This window comes from Stenella coeruleoalba (assembly GCF_951394435.1).
Source record: "Stenella coeruleoalba genome assembly, chromosome: 14".
NCBI lineage: Eukaryota > Metazoa > Chordata > Mammalia > Artiodactyla > Delphinidae > Stenella > Stenella coeruleoalba.
This window is the reverse complement of record NC_137160.1, coordinates 86368427-86392650: the sequence shown is the minus strand read 5'-3', so window position 1 is coordinate 86392650 and position 24224 is coordinate 86368427. Positions and strand designations below refer to the sequence as shown.

At 47.4% G+C, this 24224-nt stretch overlaps 1 protein-coding gene across 1 annotated transcript in view; it reads right to left on the bottom strand.

The window, feature by feature from the left end:
• The window catches only part of TMEM132C (transmembrane protein 132C), a 370899-nt gene that overhangs the window by 55772 nt on the left and 290903 nt on the right, over positions 1–24224 (bottom strand). The window contains exon 4 of the mRNA XM_079941945.1: positions 18426–18609. Coding sequence (XP_079798071.1) covers positions 18426–18609 — 184 coding nt within the window. The remainder of the gene's footprint in view (positions 1–18425; positions 18610–24224) is intronic.

The window sequence follows — 24224 nt, the reverse complement described above, 5'->3', positions numbered from 1 at the left end:
CTGGGCACGTGCACTGCAGCTGTCGGCTGGGTGGTTTCTCTCTGCCCTGGGTTAGCCGAGTCCCTCAGCCGAGGTTTCATTACCTCCGCCTTAATCATTAACGAGCGTGTCTGCTGAGGAGTCTGGGAGAATCCAGGAGAATGTGAGGTCCATATCAAAAGGGTACAACCAGACAGCGGTAGCCAAGAGGCTCCCTGAACTGCCCCTGGGCTAATCCTTCCGATTAAGGCAGACCTTTTGCAAATTAGTGGAGAAATGTTCCAGGTTCCTTTGCTTTCCCTCAGCTTTGGAGATTTCATTTTGCGAACTGTAAGCAGTAATCTGGTCGTAAGAATCCCGTGTCCCACGCGGAGTTCCTGACATATTGGATAAATAAGAGCCTGGGGAGAAAAGAGATCTTGCCTCCTTCTTTCAAGTGATTAAGGGAACGAGAGCTAGTTTGTCGCCTTTGCGGTTTTTCCGGCAAATTCAAGGAAGAAGGCTTCTCTGAGGGTCAGTGAGAGATAATTACAGTCACAAGGATGGAGAGCCTTCAGACAATCGAATGTCAAACGCTGCCCCCTGTTTGTCAAATGCTCGCTGAAACCCTTCCTGGGTCTCTGCCCAGCTGTGCCAGGGGGTGGGATGGACAAGGTAACGGCACAAACCCCCTGATTCAAATGCACGGCCTGCCACTCATAAGCTGTGTGTCCTTGGCAAACTACTTAACCTTTCTGGGCCTCAGCTTCCTCCTCTTTAAAAAGGCGATAATAATAGTACCATCCTGTCTTAGTTTCCTGTGGCAGCTCTTACAGAGCGTCATAAACTTGGCGGCTTTAAACGAGAGACATGTATTCTCTCACGGTTCTGGAGGCCGGGAGTCTGAAATCAAGGTGTCGCCAGGGCCATGCTCCCTCCTAAGGCTCTAGAGAAGCATCCTTCCTGCCTCTTCCGGCTCCTGGTGATGGCCACGCCCCTGGCGTTCCTTGGCTCGGGGCCGCATCCCTCCATCTTTGCCTCCAATTCACATGGCCTTCTTCTGTGTCTCTGTGTCTCCTTTTCCATCTCTTATAAGGACTCTCTGGCTGGATTTAGGGCCACCCTGATCCACCACGATCTCAGCTTGATCCTTACCTTAACCGCATCTGCAAAGACCCCATTTTCGATTCAGGTCACCTTCATCGTTACCAGGGGGTAGGACTTGGACATATCCAGCCCAGCACCCATCACACAGGGATACTTGGGAGGACATGTCTGTAATTACTGGTTTATTATTATTATCATCGAAGGAGACTGTGGTGGGGATCAGTGAGGAAAGTGACAGAAGATGCGCCCACAAGGGGACGATGGTGCAGACAAAGGCCTGAGGCTGGAACTAGTCGTGTGAAGGGGGACCCAGCACGCCGGCTGCACTGGTGCTGAAACGTGGCTGAAGAAAGGGAGGAGCCTGGTGCCAGGATGGACTGGCGGTCCCGGGTGTCATGACTCAAACCCGGACTGTTTGTCTCTAAAGTCTGCGATCCCACCAGGGACTGGTTCGAGCCCCCTGCTTCCCCCAAGCCTTCTGTGTCTCTCTTCATCCCTCCAGTCTGATGACCTCAGAGGGGTGCAGTATTTGCGCTTGGAGCTGAGCTAGGCTGCAGCACTTAAAAAAAACCCCGGCTCCTTGGGATATAGTTCACATGCCCTACCATTCACCCATTTGAAGTGTATAATCCAACGATGTCTAGTAGATTCGTAGAATGGTACTGCCATTGCCACCATCAATTTTAGACCCTTTCATCACCCTAAAAAGCAACTGTATGTCTAAGCTGCCCACCGCTGATCCCTCCCAGTCCGGGCAGCCATAAAGTTACCTTCCCACTCTATGGACTTACCTACTCTGACATTTCATAGAAATGAAGTTTTATAACGTGTAGTCTTTCGTGGCTGGCTTTGTCACTTAGCGTGATGCTTTCAAGGTTCATCTGTTCTGTAATATGCATCACACTTCGTTCCTTTTTATTGCTGAAAGACTGTGGTATTCTTGAGTTGAGAGGTATAACTCCTAAGCAGGAATCATAAACTAAAATAGCCAAGTACTTCCTAAGTGCCAAGCACTGTGCAAATTACATGCATTATTTCAACTGAGATGCCTACAGAGTTTGGGCAGGCAAAACAAATGGGTGAAACAGATTTGGTAGAAACTATTACGAACCCTAGTTCGTGCTGGTCCAAAGGATTCCACTGGTTGCTGCCTGGTAAGAATTTGGGCCAGAAGACTCCCTGATCTTCTGATTCTTTCAAGAGAAGTCAAGACACTGGATTTGTTTGTGTGAAATCTCTCAACTGATATACATGGACAACAAACGAAACTCATCTTCAGGCTGCATTCAGACACAGGACTTCTTCCAGTTTAGGGTCTCTGCTTATGAAGCAAAAAGATGGTCCTAAAATAACTACAGTGGACCACACACACCACTGTTTGTAACCCCAAAATCAATTTGGGAAGAAGAGTAAGCAACTCACCCTGGTTTGCCCAGACTGTCCCAGTTTTAAAACTGAAAATCCCATATCCTGGGAACCTTCTCAGTTCTGGGCAAACTGGGACGGTTGGTCACCACACTGGGAGGCCAGTCTATTCCCGTGAGGTGCCCATGTCTGGGATATTGTGACTGCTCACCCTTGGGAACTACTCTTAGAGTGAAGTTATGGACACAAGAAAAGAAAGAAGTAAATCTCTTCCATTTATTGACACCTCATTTTGAATCAAAGACACCATTCTCTTTCTCCGACTTGCTCATTCATCAGATTTGACTTTTGGCTGTTCTCAAAGACAATATCACCATTATTACCAAGACCATTCTCATCACCAATATCATCAGCATCACCATCATCATCATCACCATCACCATCATAATCATTATCATCATCATCACCACCATCAACATCATCATTATATCATTACCATCATCACCAGTATCACCATCACCATCATCATATCATCACCATCCTCATGTCCATCATCATTATCACCATTATCACCCTCATCATCATCATCACCATCACCATCATCATCACCATCACCATCATCATCACCACCATCATCACCATCACCTTCATCATCACCATCATCACCACCACCATCATCACCATCATCACCACCATCACCATAACAATCATCATCACCATCATCATCACCATCACCATCACCATCATCACCATCATCACCATCATCACCATCACCATCATCACCATCACCATCATCACCATCATCACCATCATCACCACCATCACCTTCATCATCACCATCATCACCACCACCATCACCTTCATCATCACCATCACCACCACCATCACCATCACCACCATCATCACCATCACTATCATCATCACCATCACCTTCATCATCACCATCATCATCACCACCATCACCATCATCATCACCATCACCCTCAACCTCACCATCACCATGTCCATCATCACCATCATCACACTCACCATTGCTATCATCGTCATCACCATCACCACCACTATCATCAACAGCTTCATCATCATTCACCTCCTCCTCTGCACCCTTCTACCACAGATCTTTTCCAGTATGAAGTGTGAAAATCAAGAAGAGAGACACTGGAGTTAGCTATGGGTTCAAACCCATTTTGCACCATTCTCAAGCCATGTAACTGTAGGAATATTAGCTACACCACAGGCCTCAGTGCCCTCACCCATGAACTGAAGACAATACAGGCTCCAGACACTGCTGAAGCAGCTGCTCTAAGGATTGCATGAAACAACGAATACGAAGCACTTAGCACAGTGCCAGCGCTCAGTAACTGTTAACTGCTATCATCATGGAAATGAATCTCAATGTGATTCAGCAAACTTGGATTTCACAGATTCACCACATCAGGAAAGCTCTAATTTCTGGAAATTTTTGCTGATTTTTGCCTCTGACTCTTGGGTTAGGCTCCCCAGGATGACACAACCACATTTTCAGAGGGATACTGGTGATGTTTGCCTCCAGGGAGGCTTCTCCATGAATGACACTCATGAACATAAAACAAGACCAAATATGGGAAAGTCTTTTACAAACTACAGAGTGCTGAGCAGATGTCAGGGAAGGGGGTTACGACCCACTGTCTAGCCTTTGGCCACTCACAGAACCAAGAAAGGCATCCAGTCCAGTTCTTTGCAGAACTGAGGATAAAACAACCCAAATCAGGCCTCCTGCGTGAAACTAGAAACTTCTGGAGATGTTGCAGATAAAGAAGGCGCTCTCATATTTCCCACGGTGTCAGCCCCCAAATTATGGGTGACATTTTTGTCTGCTGATTCCCAAAGTCCCAGAGTCCCTACCTCGACACGGAAGCCTGCCGAGAAATCAGGTCACGGACAGGCCAACATTCACAGTGCATTTGGCAGTCCTGTTCCGGGAATTTCCACCTGCCCCAAATGTGGGAGCCAACTGGATGTTTGTATCCAGAGAGGCTTTATTTTGTTTGCTGGGTCTCCCAGAAGCAGGATTGTATGGTAGGAAGGTGGGTACGGGGGCGACACCTTAAAAATGAGTTAGCAAGTGTAATTTGGAAAAGGTTATGGTAAAAGAAAAATGCCTTAGACTATAGCTACAGCCTCTTAGCCAGTCTCTTAGATTCTGGATTGGTTAGAGGGAAAAAGAATCATCAACCACCCTGGGCAAGAGGAATAATGGAGCTGAGATAAGGAGGTTCAGGGAGGGGGGCTTCAGGAGGTGGCTGGACCCACCTTCTGGGGTCCTTAAACGTACAGTGTGCAACATGTAGTACTTTTGTCCTAAGCTTGGAGCCTTCCCACGATATGTGGGCAAGGGGCAGCTCCCACTCAGGCCAGGATTTGGGGCAAGGAGGTGGCATGGCGGGAGTGTGCACCATGTAAATGACGTCCACTTGGTCAGCCATAGCTGCTCAGAAGTTCTCTTTAGATTCGGAAACAGAATCACAAATTACCAAGAGCTCTTAGAATTTTCTGCTGCAGCCCCGAGGGATTATAGCTTCACTGCAGGCTGCTTTTAGTTAATGGAGATCAGTTTCGGGGCTTCATATGTAACCTGGTAGCAGGTGGCCCCTCCTAGGGAAAACTGGAATGCTCCCAGATGTGTGTTTGGAAGGCAAAGGGAACACTTTCAATAAAATAAATGAATGTGCTGATTTTGACCTTTTTAAACTCCGTGACAACATCCGGATGGAGACAAAGAAAAAAATCTCATTTCATCCAGCCGTTCTTATATTAATTTATAAAGCAAAATACCAAGATTAATTCTCATTCAAATCTGCACCCACCTAAGGTTCTTGAAAATGAAATTCCATTAACAATTCCTTTCATTTTTACTTTCAAGAGCTTTTAGTATGCAGGGACTTGGGCTTCAGTGATTTCTGCACTTGAGCACAGCAGGGATTCTGTAAGCATTTGGAAAACTGTTTTTTTTCCTTCCATTACAGGACACAATGCAGTATCTTAGAAAATTTGTTATTTAGAACCTCTTAATATTATGCAAGCAGGTATCTGAGATAATACTCACATTCGTAAGTGAATTTTAGGTCTGATGACAGTGAGTGATGTAAAATTCTTGCTCTGAGTAACTAGATCATTTCTCCCTTTTTGTGGGTGATATGTACACCCGCCCGACCCAGCATTTATCAACAAGAGTGAGGACAGTTTCAGTGGCTATGACTACCAGACGGCAGTCATTGGAAAAGGAATTATATACTGCTCACATACTAGTTTTCTTATAAATCCCCCCTTTTCAAGGTCCCTTCGGAAGGAGAGGAAGTAAGAGGGGCACCAAGAACCTTGAGCCACAGATGGAAGTCACTTTAGACTCTGGCACAGGCAAGGCAGAAATAAGTCCTTAGTTCGGTGCTAAAGCCTAAAATGAGGGTGAAAGGAAAACTGCCAAAAGAATGAACAACAGATAGCATCTCTTTCCCTGTAACTAAGGAAAGTGGGTTTTACTTGGTTTGCAGATAAGTTCAGGCAGCAGGGCTGCCAAGTACAGTTGCACAGGCTTCGCACTGCACAAGGGCTTGCTTCTGGAGGTGTTCTGCAAAACAGAGGGAAGTCAAGTGTCTTATGCAAGGGCGCCTCTTTCTAATTTGCATGAAGACTCTGCTTGGGCCAGTGGTTTGGACCTTCCCTTAGGACATCATGAATTACGAAGAGGAAGCACATACGTATTTTCACAGCCATCTCTCCTAAAACAGAGAACACTGGTTTCTAAATGCAGCCTCTTTACTTTTCGATTTCATTAATGAAGGGCATGTTGATTCATGTAGCATGTAAGCAGGACCCTTGATTATTTGGTTCAGTCCTTAAACTCAAAATCTAGAACTTTAGCCTGGTATATTGTGCACATCCAATAAATGTTCGTTCAATGAATGAACCAATAGGGCATTCTGTACACGAAACCACTGCTACAGGTAAACTGACATCTGCCCTTTGCTGTTTTCCCATTGCCTTGAGAATATTAATTATTAATCCCAGATTTTTCTGGAGGGAAGGTCACGTGAAGAGGATTTTAGTTGGAAAGGTAAATAATGAATAAAAATCCGTGTTCATAGTTAACTCACACGTTTGTAAAGAACTGTTTGGTCAGGAAGACTAAATCTGGGATCCGACTCTCCCTAAACGTCTCTTTTTATTACTAGTACCCATTTCTCCCAGCCGTCCTCACAAAGTCAGAGGTCCTCAAACATTTTGGTCTTGGGATCCCTTTACAGTCTTAAAAATTATTGAGGGCCCTAAAGAGCTTTTGCCTACATAGGTTGTGCTGATTGACATGTATTGTATTAGAAATTAAAACTGGAAGTTTTGGAAACTCAAGTTTTGGAAACTCGTTGTGGTTCTTTTTGGACCTGGCCTTATTCTGGGGTACACACACCATGCTAGGCCAATCGTAATCAGTGTGGTTGCCTCAAAATGGGATGCCCAGATAAGCTAGACTCAGGGTGAGGTCTGAGACTTCTGTTGGAACTCTTGGGGAAAAGGCAGACTTTCTCCTAGGAATGCTAAATTACTTGGGTGGAAGCCCGCAGCTACCTTTGGGAAACCCTGCCTGAAAAGGAAGTCTGCAGACGGAAAAGCAGAGCTTAGAAAAAAAGACAAATGGATGGAAATGTTGTTTGAGTGCCTGGATCCAACAGTGCCTGAAGCCCTTGGACAACGGTGATTAATCCTCCTTTTGGATTAAGCCAGTTGAGCTCGTTTCTTGACACCTGCTCCAAAACTGGGTTGATAAAACACAAGGAATTCAAAGATCTTCCATCATGCTTTTTCTTTTTACGGTTAACATACCAGATCGCATACAGTATGAAAAAAAAATGCAGCCCAATCACTGGACAGTCCCATAGAAACTACAGTGAGGGCTGAACAGATGAGGAATGATGGACAGGCTTGGACTCACAGCAGGGCTGGGGCAGAATCTGGACCTACATTTCCCACTCAGTCACCTTCATTACCATCCCTCTGTATCACCGCTCCACCTAATAAAGGGGCTACTGGCCACATGTGGCTGTTTACATTACAATGAATTACATTTAGGTGAAGTTAAAAGTTAAATTCCTCTGAAGTTCTCAATGACCCCAGGTAGCTGGTGGTACCCGTATGGGACAGTGCAGCTATGCAACCTTGCTACAGAAAGTTCCACTAGACAACACTGCCTTCTAAGTTTCTAAACATGTCTCTTTCCTCCTTCTTAGAGTATAACTGAAATGAATAACGTTTAGGAATGTGCAGAAGGTATATACATTATTAGAACTCACTAATTCAATGGGGATATGTGTTGAACATCTCTAGGTGCTGAGTATCATTCTGGAAGTTGAAGACACAGCCACGGACAAGTCCAAGAACATGCCCACACGAACATGCCTGGCCGGAGGGGAGATGGGTCACTGAGAGTCAAAAAACATCACACAGAACCTCATGTTGGGTAGAGGTGGATGTTGCAAAGGGAAAACCGAGCAGGGAGGGGGAGCCTTTGATCCGGGAGAGGGGTCCCTGAACCAGCAGCATCACTGTCACCAGGAAATGGCCAGAGATTCAAATCCTTGGGCGCCACCGCCATCTACAGAGCCAGAGTCACTGGGGTGGGGCTGGCGGGGCTGGCAACGCAGCCCCCAGTCACTGGCGTTTTAACGAGCCCCCAGGTGACGTTGACCATTCAGAAGTTTGAGAATCGCCTAAATAGCGCAATCTGCACTCCTCTCTCAGTCCACGACTTGCTTTTAAAGTCTTACGGTTTATGAACAAAAGCTGGACAAAAGACCCTGCGCAGCCCTTGAACTCTCTTCTCATCTGAAAAAAAAGGAGTGGATGATGCTGTAAAACAGGTCTAAATACAAAGTCTATTTGTAAAAGGGATTGAAATGGCTCCAGAGGATTCATTACGTCCGCACAGACACATCTTCTGTTTTTTCCTCCAAAACATTTCCTTTTTCCTCCTGTGGGACAATTACTGAAAATGAATTGTAAATTCATTCCTAGATGAATGCTCTAACCGGTTTCAAATGCCGACATAATTATGGGGCGGCAGAAGAAAGGCTGACAATTATTGAATGTTAGCCTTGGCACTGCTAACCACACAGAAAACAGTAAGAATCATACATCTTCCTTTCAGCTGGAGAAATTCTGGCAACAAGTATTTTGGAGCAATGTCCTTTTGGCAGGAGCAGTGCCAGGGGCTGGTGATCAAACGATGGAAGAGACAGGAGTCTCTCAGTTCGAGGACAGATACGGTGGGTCATTTATTCATTCATTCAATCCACAGTTCCTTATTAAGCACCTACTGTGTGCGAGGCGTTGTTCTAGATGCTATTGATAGAGCGGTCCCTTCCCTCCTGGAGTTGACATGCCAGTGGGGAAATTCAGACAATGAACGCATAAATAAACAGGCGACTTTCTGTCCTACTATGAAAGAAAATCAAGGCAGTCAGGGCAGATAGAGTGACTGGGCTGTGAGAAGATGAGGTCACTGAAAGCAGTCTGAGAAGATTTCAGCAGGGATCTGTATAACATGGGGAAAATGCAGTACGGAATCTGGAGGAGAGGTTCCAGACACAGGAAGCAGCAAGTGCAAAGGCCCTGGGGCTGGAATGCAGTGGAAGGGGAGGCGAGGAAGATCACGAGGTCAGAGAGCAGCTGTGGGCCAGACATTCAGGGCTGCCTAGGCCCTGGTGAGTCCCACTGTACTTCATTCTTTCTTTCTTCCTTCCTCCCTCCTTCCCTCCCTCCTTCCTTTCTTCCTCTTTCTCTCTCTCTCCGTCTTTCCTTCTTCTGCAAGGGGAGTTATCCGAGGAGTGCCATTCTGGAGGAGGGAGACCTGGTCAGGTTCTCAACATGAGGAATGAGCTGTCAGGGGTCAGGATGGCAGCAGGGAGACGATGGTGGCTCGGATAATCCTGTGGCTGTAAGGCAGGGAGATGCCACAACCTCTGAGACCTGTTTGTGACAAACACAACCCAGATGGGTAGGTGCCACATCAGAGTGTGTGGCGGGCGTTAGGGGAACCGGCAGGGGGGTAGAATTCTGCGCCCACAATGCGTTATTCCTGCTGTAGCATCTCACCGGCCACCTGGAGTCCTTAAGAGGCTAACTTATCCTGCCCAGTGGTTTCCAGGCCGTTCTTGACTTCCTTCCCATGGAACTGACCAGGATCCAGCATCCTCTGGAGGTGAAGATCCGTCTTCTCAGCTGGCAGTCGCTGGGGCTCCGCAGACGGCGGTGCTGCGGGAGTGCGTCTGCACCTCAGAACCCGCCGTCTTAGGTGAGAGGCAGCAGGAGGGAACAAGGGCCCCAGACGCAGAGGGGACTTTCAAAGCAGACATCGCAGGATAATGTATGGGATGCTGCACACTGGGATAGGGCCTGTTCTTTGCTGTTTCCCCAGCCTGGTGCACAGCCGCCCAGCAGACAATATTTGATGGAAGATGGAACAAATGGACGGTAAGGGACTCTAGGCCGAAATGAAATAGAGACGAAATCCCAGCTGTCACGGAGCCAACCTTCCAGATTGGGGGAGGGCTGGTGGAAGCAGGCAATAAATATGTAACCAAATAAAAACGTGGGACTTCCCTGGTGGCACAGTGGTTAAGAATCCACCTGCCAATGCAGGGGATATGGGTTCGAGCCCTGGTCCGAGAAGATCCCACATGCCGTGGAGCAGCTAAGCCTGTGCGCCACAGCTACTGAGGCTGCGCTCTATAGCCTGCGAGCCACAACTACTGAGCCCGCATGCCACAACTACTGAAGCCCGTGCGCCTAGAGCCCGTGCTCCGCCACAAGAGAAGCCACCGCAATGAGAAGCCCGTGCACCGCAACAAAGACCCAACGTAGCCAAAGATCAATTAAAAAATTAATTAATTAAAAAAATAAATAAAAACTTAAAAAAGAGAATGTCGGGGAATGATAAAAGAGGAATTTCCTCAGCTATGAGGAGACTAAGATATAGTAGCACAACAGCGCGGGGTGTCAGGAGACAGCTCTGGATGCTATGGGGGGAGGGGGACCCTCATGGGCTGAGTCTGCAGGAACTAGGCGTGGCGGGGAGACCTGCAGGGGGAGGACTCAGCAAGGACAAGGATGCTGAGCGTGGAGGCGCTGGGCAGCACCTCAAACCGCACCTGGCACACAGTAGGTGCTTAATAAGGAGAGGTTCACTGTGGCATCGCCCTCTCCCCACAGGCTGGGGTGACGGAGGGCTTGGGGTGAGGGTTTAATTCTCTGCGGCCACAGCTCTTAGTCTTTTTTGTGTCATGGGCATGTCTCACTGGCTCGTGAAGCCTAAGAATCCTTCTCAGAATAAAGTCTTTATAATTAAAAAGATACACGCACCCCAGTGTTCACTGCAGCACTGTTCACAGTAGCCAAGACACGGAAGCAACGTAAGTGTCCGTTGACACTTGAATGGATACAGGAGATGTGGTACGTATATGCAATGGAATACTACTCAGCCATAAAAAAGAACGAAATAATGCCGTTTGCAGCAACATGGATGGACCTAGAGATGATCATACTAAGTGAAGTAAGTCAGACAGAGAAAGACAACTATCATATGATATAACTTACATGTGGAATCTAAAGATGTGGTACAAATGAACTTATTTACAGAATAGAAACAGACTCACAGATGTAGAAAACAAACTTATGGTTACCAAAGGGGGAAGAAGGGGGAAGGAATAAATTGGGAGATTTGGACTGACACATACACACAGCTATATATAAAATAGATAACTAATAAGGACCTACTGTAGAGCACAGGGAACTCGACTCAATACTCCATAATGGCCTATATGGGAAAAGAATCTAAAAAAGAGTGGATATATGTATATATATATAACTGTTTCACTTTGCGGTACAGCAGAAACTAACACAACATTGTAAATCAACTATACTCCAATAAAAATTAATTTAAAAAAGAATAAAGTCTTTAAATGCATAAAATAAAATACGTAGGCTTGCAAAGGAAGCCAATTGTGCTGAAATACAGGTATCAAAATATAAAGAATATCTGAACTAGAGTCATGCATGTGCTTCTGTGTTAGTGCACCTCAAAATAAGATCTAGGATTGGGTGTAAAGTGACCATAATTTCCAATTAGTGAAAAGTAGAAATGGTATTTCAGGGTGCCTGGATCGCCAGTAATATGTATGGAAATCTGTGAAACGAGTGCAGTGGTGGCTGCTAATACTTTGGGGGATCTCTGTTCATAATGGGCGGAAATGCTGAGTTTTGGTTAGAGGTTGTTAGTGAACGTGGAGGTGGAATTTTTCCCGTTCAAGTTCACAGACCTGCCTGAGGTCTCTGTGATTCCCAAAGGGACTAAAGACCCCTTCAGGCGTGCTGTGGCATTTTTACGTCCTGGTCATCTGCCACTTCCCATCCTCTCGCCACTCTCTGCCAGGACTGTTTTTCTGACATTCCAGCGGGAAGGCTGGCTGGGGTCGTGAGGTGGGTGACCACATTCTCCCTGGGAACGTGGGGTTTTGGGGTCACTCGGGCTGCGGACAGATTCCCCTGGGGTGTCCCCTCCCCCATCCAAGGTGATTCTGACTACACATGGGTGAACATTTCTATACTAACATCATGTCTTTAGGGGATTTATAAACAACTGGTTCAATACCTACTGAAGTATACCTACTGAAGTAGCATTTCCTTTTAAATATAATTAGAAGTTTAACACGGAACTACTTAAGGTAAAAGAGCTAGCATTTCCTGAAGGCTTACCTGTGCCAGGCAAGGAATTCTGAGTACATTTAGTTCTCAAAACAGTCCTACGAGTCTGGTATTATTTCTATTCCCACTCTACAGATGAGGCACAGAGAGGTCAAGACACTTGTCCAAGGTCACACAGCCATTCAGAGGCAGAGCTAGGACTTACGCCAACATAGTTGGCTCCCAATTCCTATACTGTTCTCTATTAGAGAAAATATTAAATAAAGGATAAACTCAGTGGTGTCTGGACATCGTAAAAAGTGAGAAGTTGGTGTGCTAAGGGTTGGCAGTTAATTGTGCCACGGTGCATGCGGTTTTCTCTCCTGGGGTCCCCTCTTATAGTACGTGGGCTCCGACTGACATTCAGGGTGAGGAAGAAGACAGCGCTAGCCTGTGAGTCCCTCCCGCTAGTCTTCCTATGTTAGAATCACTTTTTTTCTCCATCTCCATCTCTCATCCCCAGTGAAGTAATATAATCTTTAAAATCAGAGCAGTTTTTACCTTCTACGCAATGTAAGTAAAACAATGGAAAGTATAAACTTGGGAAAGACCTGAGCCATTGCTCATCCCCCCACCCCTTCCTTTTACTGATGGGGAAACCCAAGATCACGTAATGATGGTGAAAACATGAATGACAATCATAATCACATTTCTGGAGCATTTTCTTTGTGGCAGGCAGTGAATAAGGTACCATTAATTGGATAACTAATCAGCAACCTCGAAACCATTGCCACCAAGTCAAAACAGCTTCTGATGAGTCACAGATCAGCTTTTTAGACACAAATCTGGGCTGGTTAGTTGGAGAGAGGGACATTTTTAAATTGAATTCCAAAGAAAATCTCCAGCTGTGGCAAGGAAAACACTTATTCTGCCCATATAGTTATTTTTCAACTGCGCAAACATTTTTCAATTGCCGAGAGCATCAAAGCCATCCTTGAAATACTCCTAGAGAATTACAAATGTAAAATCTTCAAGTTGGAGAAGGAGCGTGGAGAACAGGGTGCTTTGGGAAACTCAGAAAACATTATCTTTTCATTGTCCCTTTAAAAATAATATTATTCCACCCCTGTCAAAGGAGATGTCCCTCGATTCTCTGAAATGCCTGTATTTGCCTTTCTCTAACACAGGATATTGCCAACACGCTTCCCCACGGACTTCAAAGCCAAGTTAAGTCATCCATCACTTGTAGATTGACAGGGGGTCCAAGGGCATCTCTGCAATGCCACAGGCCTGCGAATGGACGTTCCGTTCCCCAGTCTGGTTCTCTGAATTTAGCAACAACAAAGGATGCAGAGAAGTAACCACGGGATACTGCTGGGTAGAACTATCCGGCCACGGGGTTCAGATAGCCCAGTGAGATCCCTTAACCTCTCCCCTCACAGACTGAGGACAGTTGTGATGTGTCCTCTGGGAAGGAGAGTCGGAAGCACGTACCCCTCGGTATCCCTCAGCATCCTGGCTGGAAACAGAAGGTCCACTCAAAGGAGGTGAACTGGAGAGTGTGTGATGACAGAGCTGTGGGCAGGATCAAAGGAAACAGCCAGGGACGGTGCAATACCCAGATGTCCATCTCAGCTGGGAGCCTGACGCAAGCAGCCCAGTTACTGGTACCCAGAGGGAGGAGGACCATGGAAAACAGCCTCTTTGACAGGACAGGAGCTGTACGCAGAGAGGACCACGCCCCTGGCGAACGTGCGGCAAGATGGGGCCGGGGGTGGGACAGGGATACAGCAAGAGGCGGAGGCATAGGGGTGCAGCAGTGTTCCAGAACTGCTGTAACGAAGTACCACAAACTGGGGGGCTTCAAACGACAGCAATTCATTCTCCTGTGATTCTGCAGACCCTAAGTCCAAAATCAAGGTGTCCCTAGGGCGGGCTGCCTCTGAAGGCGCTAGGGGAGAGCCGTCCTTGCCTCTGTTCTAGATTCTGCAGGTTACTGGCAAGTTTTGCTTTCCTTGGCTTGCACGTGCATCTCTCCAAGCTCTGCCGCCATCCCCAAACGGCCTTCCTCCCTGTGGTCTCCTCCAGATATCCCAATTGAGCTCTCCTTGTAAGGACGCCAGTCACTGGATGTTGGACCTCATTTTAATTTCTTTTTTTTGGCCTCACCGCGTGGCATGCGTCTTGCGGGATCGAACCCGGGCCCTCGGCAGTGAGATTGCGGAGTCCTAACCAATGGACTGCCAGGAAACTCCCCTACCGTTTTATTTTTAAATAAACTGCAGGGAGAAACTCTGAGACATGAACAGAACTGGGAACCGGTTACACGCCATCCCCTCGTCCCGCGTTATTCGTCTTCGTGGAAGCACCTTATCATGACCTGGTCTTAGCGTAAGAAATAGCTTCCTATTTGCTGTCTGTCTGCCTCCCACATCCCCCTGCCCCTGAGGGGAAGCCCTGTTAGTTTACTGCTGACTCCTCCGATGGAACACAACGTGCACCCACAGTGCCTGCACCTCGTAAGAGCTCAGGGTGAGGTTGAGTGGCTTCTGCACGTCTTTATTCTTGAAAAGAGACCAGCATCCCCGCACCCCTGCCGCCAACCTGCAGAAACTGTCACATGGAGGTCTCATGTGACACTCTCGTCGGGTCTCAACTAGTGATGTGAATACTTTTCTCTTATGTCAAAGAAGAACTGAAGCCCAAGCACTAAAGTTGCCGCTTCGTCTCCTAGTCTGTGCTGGCCCCAGGCTGCCCTGGACCAGCCTTCCGTCCTGGTCCCAGCAGCCAGACCCCTCCCTCTATTCCCCCCCAGCTGATGTGGGCACCTTGAGGGCAGGAGCTGAGGACTGGCGGGCTGGGAGATGCTCGAAGGCCAAGGAGCTGGACCCTGAAGCTTTCTTGCCCCCATGCAAGGAAAGGGTCCTGTCGCTGAGTTAAGTCTGACGGCGGGGTGGGTAAACGATGGCTTTGTGAGGCCGAGTTCTCCACCCAGGATGGTGCTGGGGGCGGGCAGTGTGATCCAGGGGGCTCCCGCCTGGAAGGGTCACTCTGCTGGAGAGTTGAGGGTACCGTCCTCTGCTCCTTCCACCTCATTTACTCACTGGGAGTTGGAAGGTACTGCTGGGTGAGACAGAAGGCCACCGAGAAGCACATGGGTGGCGTCATGGCTTTCTTCCTGGATTTAGGCAGGGGTTTGAGAAGGCCTGATTTTAAGGTGAGAACTTCCCCAACGAGGCTCATTTCCTATTCGGGAATCCTCTATGTTACCTTTGGGCAGTTTGCTTTTCTTTAGAACGAGCAACGATTGGGGCAATTAATTGTTTTCAAAGACTGACCCGTTGCCTCACTGGCTGCTGACAGGTAACATAAAGATGTGCCTCTTGTTCAGTTTTCTAAAACATTTCTCATCTTCTAGTCAAGCTGCCATTTCATTTGCTACTTCCTTTCAATAAAAGTTTCTGTTTTGGCCGCTTCTCAAGGTACTAAAGCTCATTCCAGAAAAACAAAACAAAACAAAAAAAAACCTTTGAAAATACAGAAAATAAGAGAATAGAAATCCCTCCAAATTGCCTCTTTTGTTGTCCACTCGCTAGTATAGTTCCTAACTGTCCACATCACTTTGCAGAGTTGATGTCAAACTGTACATTCGAGGGGAAGCAAAAGGATGACATCACATGAGCTCTTAAATCCGGCCGTCGGAAGTCTTCGTTCTGTTCCGTTCAGTCAGCCACTCTGTGACCTTCCGGATGAAGCCAGTTTGAATTCATTTACAGTTATTTGCACACAAAAGGATTCTGGGTGTGACATAAGTCGTCATTTCACTTTACCTTAAAGCTATTACAAAAACATAATAAGCACAATAATAATGATACGTTGCTTCAAAGAAGGCTTTCTTGTAGTCCCTTGAAAAGCATGGCCAGGGGCTTCCCTGGTGGCCCAAGGGTTAAGACTCAGGGTTTCCAAATAGCAGGGGGCATGGGTTTGATCCCTGATCGGGGAACTACGATCCCACAAGATCCCACATGCCACGGGGCACGGCCAAAACAAAGAGCGTGGCCAAAATCCTATCTCATATACTTACAATGACTTTACTTTTCACAGTATCTGCAGGGCTTATCTTTTTGAAATAGGTAGCGTGGGAACTAGGCACCTACACCCTAGAACTGGTGTCGAGGTCCTGTGACATAGGTCTGCAAACTTTCTCTCTAAAGGGCCAGACAGAAATTATTTCAGGGTTTGTGACCCAAGGGGCAAAACTGAGCATATCAAGAAGCGACTTATATCACCGTTCAAAACGTAGCTATTTGAAAATGCAAAAACCATTCCTAGCTCGCGTGGTGTACCAAGAGAGGCAGCAGATTGAATCTGGCCCATGGGCTGTAGACTGTTGAGGCCTCTTCTAGGACATGAAAAGTCAAGAGAAGTCATTTTCTAACCTCAGAGTGTTAACAAATCCTAACACCTCCTGCGGTGGACATTTGTTGCTGTGTCTGACTAGCAGTCATTGCCCCTCTTTCAGTGGAATCAGATTTTCCCATCGTGCACCACGCCTACCAGCCCTCCATCTGATCCCAGACATGCTCCAGGGGGAGGTGTTCCCCAGGCCTGGCCATTCAGAGCATCACGTCCTTTTGGCTTCCGTGACTGGCTTCCCAGGTTAGACGCGTGACCCAAGCCAAGACAATCAATCCCAATCAGAGCCAGTCCTAGGAGTTTTCCTGGGTGATCGGCAATGGTCTTTCACTCTTTTCCTGCTGGATGTGATGCTGTGATATGTCAGCAAGGCACTGCCAGGGGCCACCTTGGGGACAGAGCCTCCTGGGCCGTGACTCTAGCCAAGAGGAGCACAGAGCTGAGAGGGGGAGAGAAGCCACCTTCCGCGATCACGTCATTTGCACACCTGCACCCTTGGTACTCAACCTGCGCTCCGCTGTCTCTGTCTAGAGGCATCGGCGTAACTCAGGAGCTTTAAAAAATACCCAACACAGACCTCCTAAACGAGAACCTGCATCTGAGAAGAATCGTCAGGTGACCTATATGAACATGAACATTTGAGAAACACTCTTCTAGACTTTTTAAGTTATATGTGAGCTGGTTACTTCTCATCGTGCTTAAGCCAGTTTGAGTCGGGTTTTCTGTTACACGGAACTCAAAGACTTCTAATTGATACATTTCTTAACCCGGTGTCAATGAAGCCTGCTTATTCCAAAGCTGAACTGAAATTAGTTTTAGAATATCCACGTCAGGCTCCGTGTCTCTGAAGGCGAATCCTGGCAAAGACCACTGGAGCTATACTTCAGAACGCTCTTCCAGTGCCTCTGAAACGCCACCCTCTATGTATCTCCATGAGGGGGACTTAACACTTGTGCACAGGCAGGGTCCTGGAGAATATAGTCCCAGGGCTTGGCAGACGTGGTGAGTGACCACAGGACAGAGTTACCGTCTAGCCCCTTATCATCCTCTTCTCTTCTCAGTTCCAGCTGCACGGGGTCTAGCTAGAAGTTGGTAACCCGGGTCTGTGTATACTCTATTCGTGTCGTGTTCTACTTGTGTCAATCACATGTTGGCTTACTGTGTCGTGAGGCAGAGACTGGGGTAGTCACCCAGCTTTTCCTCTGCACCCATGTTTCCCAGCCCTCTTGAAATCTGACGGGACCACAGGACTCCTTCTGCCCAAGGATGTGTGTGAAAGTGTCCTACGTAATTTACACGCCATTGCTTAGAAGAGCTTGCGGGCCACTCTGACTGCTCCTCTGTCTTTGCCACCAAGAAGGCCACGTGTTTCTGATGTTCCAGCTCCAAGATGATGACGTATCCATCAGTCTAGATCCCTGAGGGACTGCCTGGAACAGAGCCCCCTACCATCTAAACCACGTGGCAGAAGCAAGAACAACCTAGATGGCATTAGGCATCTAAGATTTGGGGGTTGCCTGTAGCAGCAACATACCATACCCATCTTAATAGACATAGTGACCTCAAGCTTCCTTATAAGAAAGGAACAGAAGTAAAAAGAACTGGAGTAGACTTCAAGAAGAGAAAGTAAGTAAATACTATAAATTTGGCAAATGTCATGAAGCTGCTATGAAAACAGCTGAAGTTGAGACAGGCTGGATTAACGACGACAGCAACTTCCAAAGACCAGGAAGAGGGGAAATTGTGAATGCAAACGTCCCATGAAACAACCGCGGCAAACATCCTGGGAAAGAGACGAGGGACACCAGGGTACAGTCAGACAGCTGAACACACGATCACACGCGCATCCATGATCACACCGGTCTTACCATGGCCAAGGGCACGATGCCAACCAGGTCTTTCTGGCTGATGAAGATCTCAGACACGGCGATGTCCGTGGTCCCCCTCCGCGGGTATTCCACCTGCCAGGTGATGGGCTGACTCCCCGACAGGCTGCTGAAGCTGGCGATTTCAAAGTTCATCTGCACAACCTCATTGAATAAACTGCTGCTTCTGGAAGAGAGCAGAGGAAAATAGCTTTAAGCTGACTTGGTTCGGTGGAAGGACATTCAATCCCTTTGCTCCATTCTCCTCACGATTATAACTAGAATGTAAGGACAAAGGAAATGCCTTTCAGGCACAGCACCTGGGACTTGGCACCAGCTACAATGTAGGGACCTGGGCGGGTGGGATGGAAGAGCGCCCACACGTTGAGAATGCGGCCGAAGAATCTTCAACATTGAGCATCAGCGTATGTGCTGATGGGTCTCTTGGACTGATTCTGACTAGCTCTTCAGACAGTGAGTTAATCCCGTTTGCCTCACCCTGGCACCATGGACCTGGATGACCTTGGAACTCAGTGGACCCCCTTGAAGTTCAGCGTCGTTTGTGTGGTAGGTATTGTAAGCAGCTAAATCAACGTCTTTCAACCCCTTCCTAGCTTATCCTCCTACAGAAGCTGAGAAGCATGAAGTGACCTTTCTAGACTCCCTTGAAGCTACCTGCAGGCCTAAAGCCAAGTTTCCACTTGTCAGAGCCACTCTACTGGTACTTAGATGTAGAAGTGGGTTATGAAGCGGCAGTGGGGAAGGAAATTAGGATTTTTCTGACAAGCATCATGGTCCGGGTTCTTCCGGGGCAGCTGTGGTGGTTCTGTCATCCAGGCCCCTGTATTATCATGCCAAGTGATGTTTCCAGTGCAAAGGTCCACTGCAGAGTTGGTCATTTTTCTTGTCTGTATTTCTTCCCTGTCTGCCCTGTCCCTGGCTGTGTAATAAACACATTCAATTCAACAGCTCTCCTAGAGATTCCTGGAATTGTCCAGTATCCCTTAAGGAAAACTCTTCTCTTTAGAAGGGCTAGTTAGCTAAAGGGACTCTGATGTCTGCAACTAAGAAATCTGACCACTACCCTGTATTTGAAGTGGGCCCAGATATATGTATTTTTTAAAAGCAAGCTTGCCCCAGCAATTCTGATGCTTGGGGAATGACCGACAGTCCAAACATCTCATTTTTCGGATGACAAAACGGAAGCCCAGGAAGGGAAAATTGCTTCTTCTCAACCACACAGCTCGTTAGTGGCAGAAGCAAGCTGAACGCAGCCTCTCCCAATTCCCAGCCCTGTGCTCTCGACGGCATTCTCCTCTAATTTAGTTGGGGGTCGAGTATGAAATTACAAGACACCAAGCAAGTCTCCTTAGAACAGAGATGGGCAAACTGTGGTCTGTCAGCCAAATGCAGCCTGCTACCTGTTTTACGTAAACAGTCTCACTGGACCACAGCCCTGCCCGCTTGTTTATGTGTTTTCTCTGGCTGTTTTCGTGTTACATACAAGAATATGGTTGAATAATTATGTCAGGTAATGTAACACCTGCAAAGCCTAAAGTATTCACTAACTGGACCTTTACTGAAGAAGTTGGCCAGCCCTTGTTTTTAGGAGGTCAGAGAAGGGAAAATGGGAGAAGCTTTCTGGAACTACTGAATCGAAAGAATCAATGTTGGTGGAGGCAACAAGGAAGGGCATCCCAGGCATACAGCTGGGTTTGTAAGGTGGGCCAGGGAGGATCTGGAGGCCAGGCTGAGGGGCCCCCAATACCCTTTGCCTGTAGGCTAAATATTAAGTAAGTGGTGGGCCAAAAGTTAGCACTCTCTCGGCTGGCAGCTTCTGGGAAGGTCACCTGATGTCAGGTGAACTGAGGGGGATTTTCCACAGCACATCAAGAAAGAAACACCAGAGATGTTAACACTGCGTCCCAAGCATGTGCTGGTACCACTGTGAAGCGTCACGGAGAAACTCTTCCCTTTGCTGTGGGGATTATCAGTTAAAGATGCACCCACTCAATCTTCAGGTCTTGCCCGGTAACCAGAACGCTAATTTCTCACTCTGTTACCCTCAGGCCCGTTCAGAGGGCTGGGGCGGGACGTAACAGCAAGGTCGCTGCACCAGCCAAAGCACCGGCACTCATGAACCTTCCTTCCGGTACTCCGGGCTGGAAGTGGAGCCCGGAGGAGAGCGATTTATGAGCTGCTGCGTATCCCTCTGGGAGGGAAAACGATTTCAGCGTCTGGAACCTCAAGCCATGGGCTGTGCAAGATGAAGAGTGAATTATTTGTCTTGGAAAATGAGGGAGACGTGTCTGGAATCTGGAGTGTTTCCAAACTAAGCCTTCTTGGCCCAGCAGCTAAGGCCTGGGGGGATCGGGGTCTGCTTAACTCAACTTCCGGACATCCCTCCTGCATGCTCTGGCCAGCCTCTCCCTGCACTCGGCTCATGACTTCCCTCATTTCAGGGGGTTTAATCTTGCCCTCTCAGGACTCACACCCTCCCTTGGTACCTCCTTATCTGCAGCAGAGCTGGCTACTTGGCTGTGCTCGCTGGAGACGTAGCTGTTGCTTATCTGACCCTCTTCAACTAAGAATTCCCTTTCCTTAGTACTGCACGTGGCAAAAATCCAGTTATCCCAAGATCCCGTCGTGGCCCCTAAAGGATGCCTACACGGAGAATAACGCTAGAGGTTTTACAATGTGCCTTCGACCTACCCCCTTCTTTAAGGCGGAAGACTCCTGCCCTAAAGACAGTGCAGTGTGGTGATTTCCTAACTGTGGCCCATGGGACCCCTAGTGTACCCGGGGGGTGTGACAGTGCTGGCTTTGCGGCTGGAACTGGTCCTTGATACAGCCCTTTCCTCCATCTCACTCCTGCTGCACAGATCCAGTGTTACATGTTGGGAATATTGGGCATCCAAGAAGTATTTCATTAAAGAATGAAACAGAAAGGAAGTGGTAAAGGGCAGGAGGGAGGTTAGTGGGTAGAAGCAAGAAGAGGACCCGTGGCTCTTTCAAGGGAACACAGCCAGTGTCATGACTCATCTGCTGTCACCTTCCAAGCAGACCTCCTGAGCTCACGTCCCGGCATCAGCCGTTACCGGCTGGGTTCCTTTGGGCAGCTCTGCCCTTTTTTCCCTAGTTGCCAAGTGGGAACTCAACTCCTTCCCATTTCATGGAGTTGATACGAGGATTAAATAAATGATCACATAGGTCTCAGGCGCTTAGAACAGAACTTGGCACGACCAAAGGTTAATAAATGTGAGCTCTTCCTCTTTTTAGCAGGACTTGACACTATGTTCATCCTCTGTGACTTTAGACTTGGTCAAAAGCCACCTTTTAAACGTGCCCCTTTAGGGCTGGTCCAGGAGCTCCCGGAAAACAAGCCAGAGTATAGATGCCAATTCCCTGCTGCTCATCAGGAACTGGGATCTGTTCAGATTTGTATACAGTGCATTTACTTGATAGCTGCTCCTGTCAGACACAATACCATGGTATGATACATTATGCTAGCAGATGGGGACCAAGAAAAGAAGAAACCTGTCTGCAATTCTGTCTGTGGCCAGTGCTTTCCTACTCCCTCTGAGCCAACTGAAATCTCTGTTAAGCCTTTGCCTTGAAGGGACCAAGAACCCTCCGTGCCAGCCTATATGGGGCTTGTGATATCTTTGGAGTAATAAATAGAGGAACTGAAACCCTTGAGTGACTCCAGAGAGAGCCCAAGAACCACTACTTGCTAAATCAATAGTGTAGATTTATGGCAGTAACTCTCAAAAGAAATGTTCAAAATTGGCTTAAAAAAAGCTCTTACCCAAAAGCAAATAAATTCCCCCAATAGTCACAATAAAGTTTGGACTTTGGAAACCCAATTTATCAAACCTCTTAGGTGTTGCACTCCATCTTGTAAGAAAATGAGGTCTCGGTGTATCTTAAGAAGCCAAAAGGGCTTTGCCTCCCCACCGTGGAGTGTAAGGGATTTCAGCTCCCAAGTCAGACACTGATGACAGCTTACCGCCTGCAGAAAGCAATGAGACTAACAGAATGAAGAGATCAGCCTTATAACAGGGAAGCAGAAGAATTTGGCCCAGGCTTCATCTGATTCATTTTACTTCATGTGTATTTCATGAAGGCAAAGGACACACACATCTCCTCTGGGAAAGGCTTTATTAGATAGTCCCATTGACCCCACCATCCACAGGAATGCCCTGATGATCTCTGGGTGCTCTCCACGGTGCTGCAGCATATCGGTTTGAGCTGCAAGTTCCAAGCAACAGAAAACACCTTGAGCTGACCGATAAAGAAACGGGAACGTAACACGTGCCTCAAAATTACTAGGAAGTGTGGAGAAAAAGACACAGAGAATAGGCGGGAGCAAAGGAAAGCGGGACAAAACCAGTTCTAGACGGGACACCACTGCTGATGCCAAAACGAATTTTCTACTGTCCTTGACGCTTTGCACCACTGATCCCACGTTCAGAGTGCTGAGTGGGGATATCAGATTGGCTGAGCTGAGCTAACATCCCCTAATCCAATATGTCAGGACAGTGAGAAAGGATCTGGTCTCTTATGGAGAGAGTCATCTCTTCCATTCCTGCTGTCTGCAATCAACATGGAGGGCAGAATTCAGGATGCAGGATAACGGTGAAGGACAGAGGATGGAGAAAAGCCTTTGCAGGTTGCCCTGTTTCCAGACACACTTGGACTAGATTGAGCTCAGACTTAATTTTTTTTCCCTTCTCGCTATCCCAGTCCCCAAAGCCTAAAAATTTATAGGAGCAGGTAAATGTGGAAGGATGAGGAAAGAGAGAACTTTACGCAAATAGTATTGATGCCAATGACATTGGTTCAAAGGTGAACTGCAACCCTTAAGGAAGTAACCTGAGCCTTCCCTTTCTACAAAGCGGGGACTCTCAACCTTGGCTGGATGTTATCACCTGGGGAGACTAAAAAAAAAAAAACTATGGATACCTGCGTCTACCCTGGACCATTGGAATCAGACTCTCAAGAGGTGTCACTCAGATATTAGTATTTTTAAAGCTCAGGTGATTTTAATGTGTGGCCAAGGTCGAACATTACTGCCATACCAAAAAGGCTCTCTCTCTGTGATCACCAAGCATTTTGCTTTTGAATGATTCTTCTTTTTTTCTTTCTAGTGTCCATGCAGCAATTGTATTGGGTAGACATTCCAACCGTGGGCTCTGAAATAGACACACTCGGGTGTGAATTCTGACTCTGCTCTCTAGTGGGGCTGTGATCTGGAGCAAGTTGCTTACTTAACCCGTTCGTCCTCAAGTTTGATGACTTATCTGGAATTATTTGGTGGAAGGGCTTTAACAAATTCTGAGGTCTGGGTCCCACACGAGGGATCTTCATTCACTGGCCTGGAGAGGGACCTGGGAACTGGGATTCTTAAGGGCTCCCCAGGTGATTCTAATATGCAGCAAAGTTGAAGGACCACTAACTTTACCTGTAGAAGAATCGGTTCCTGGATCTGTGATCAGCCACCCTTATGAGGCTGTTGGAAGGATAAAAGGTGTAATATGTGGAAAGCCGAACGCATACCAAAACAGCTATTCATCAAGTGGTAGCTCTGGCTGCAGCATTTCTCCTGTTCCATAACCTGGCAGGACTTGGACATCTTTGTGCTCCTAAGGCCGTGTGCCCTGGGATTGGCGGAACACAGCAGGTGGGCAAAAACAAGACCTTACCCAAGGCCCCTGGATCCTGATCTAAGCATCCCTCCCAGGCAGAGTGTGCCTCCAGCTCTGACCCTGACTTTGACTAGACCAGGTCCTGTCACTTATT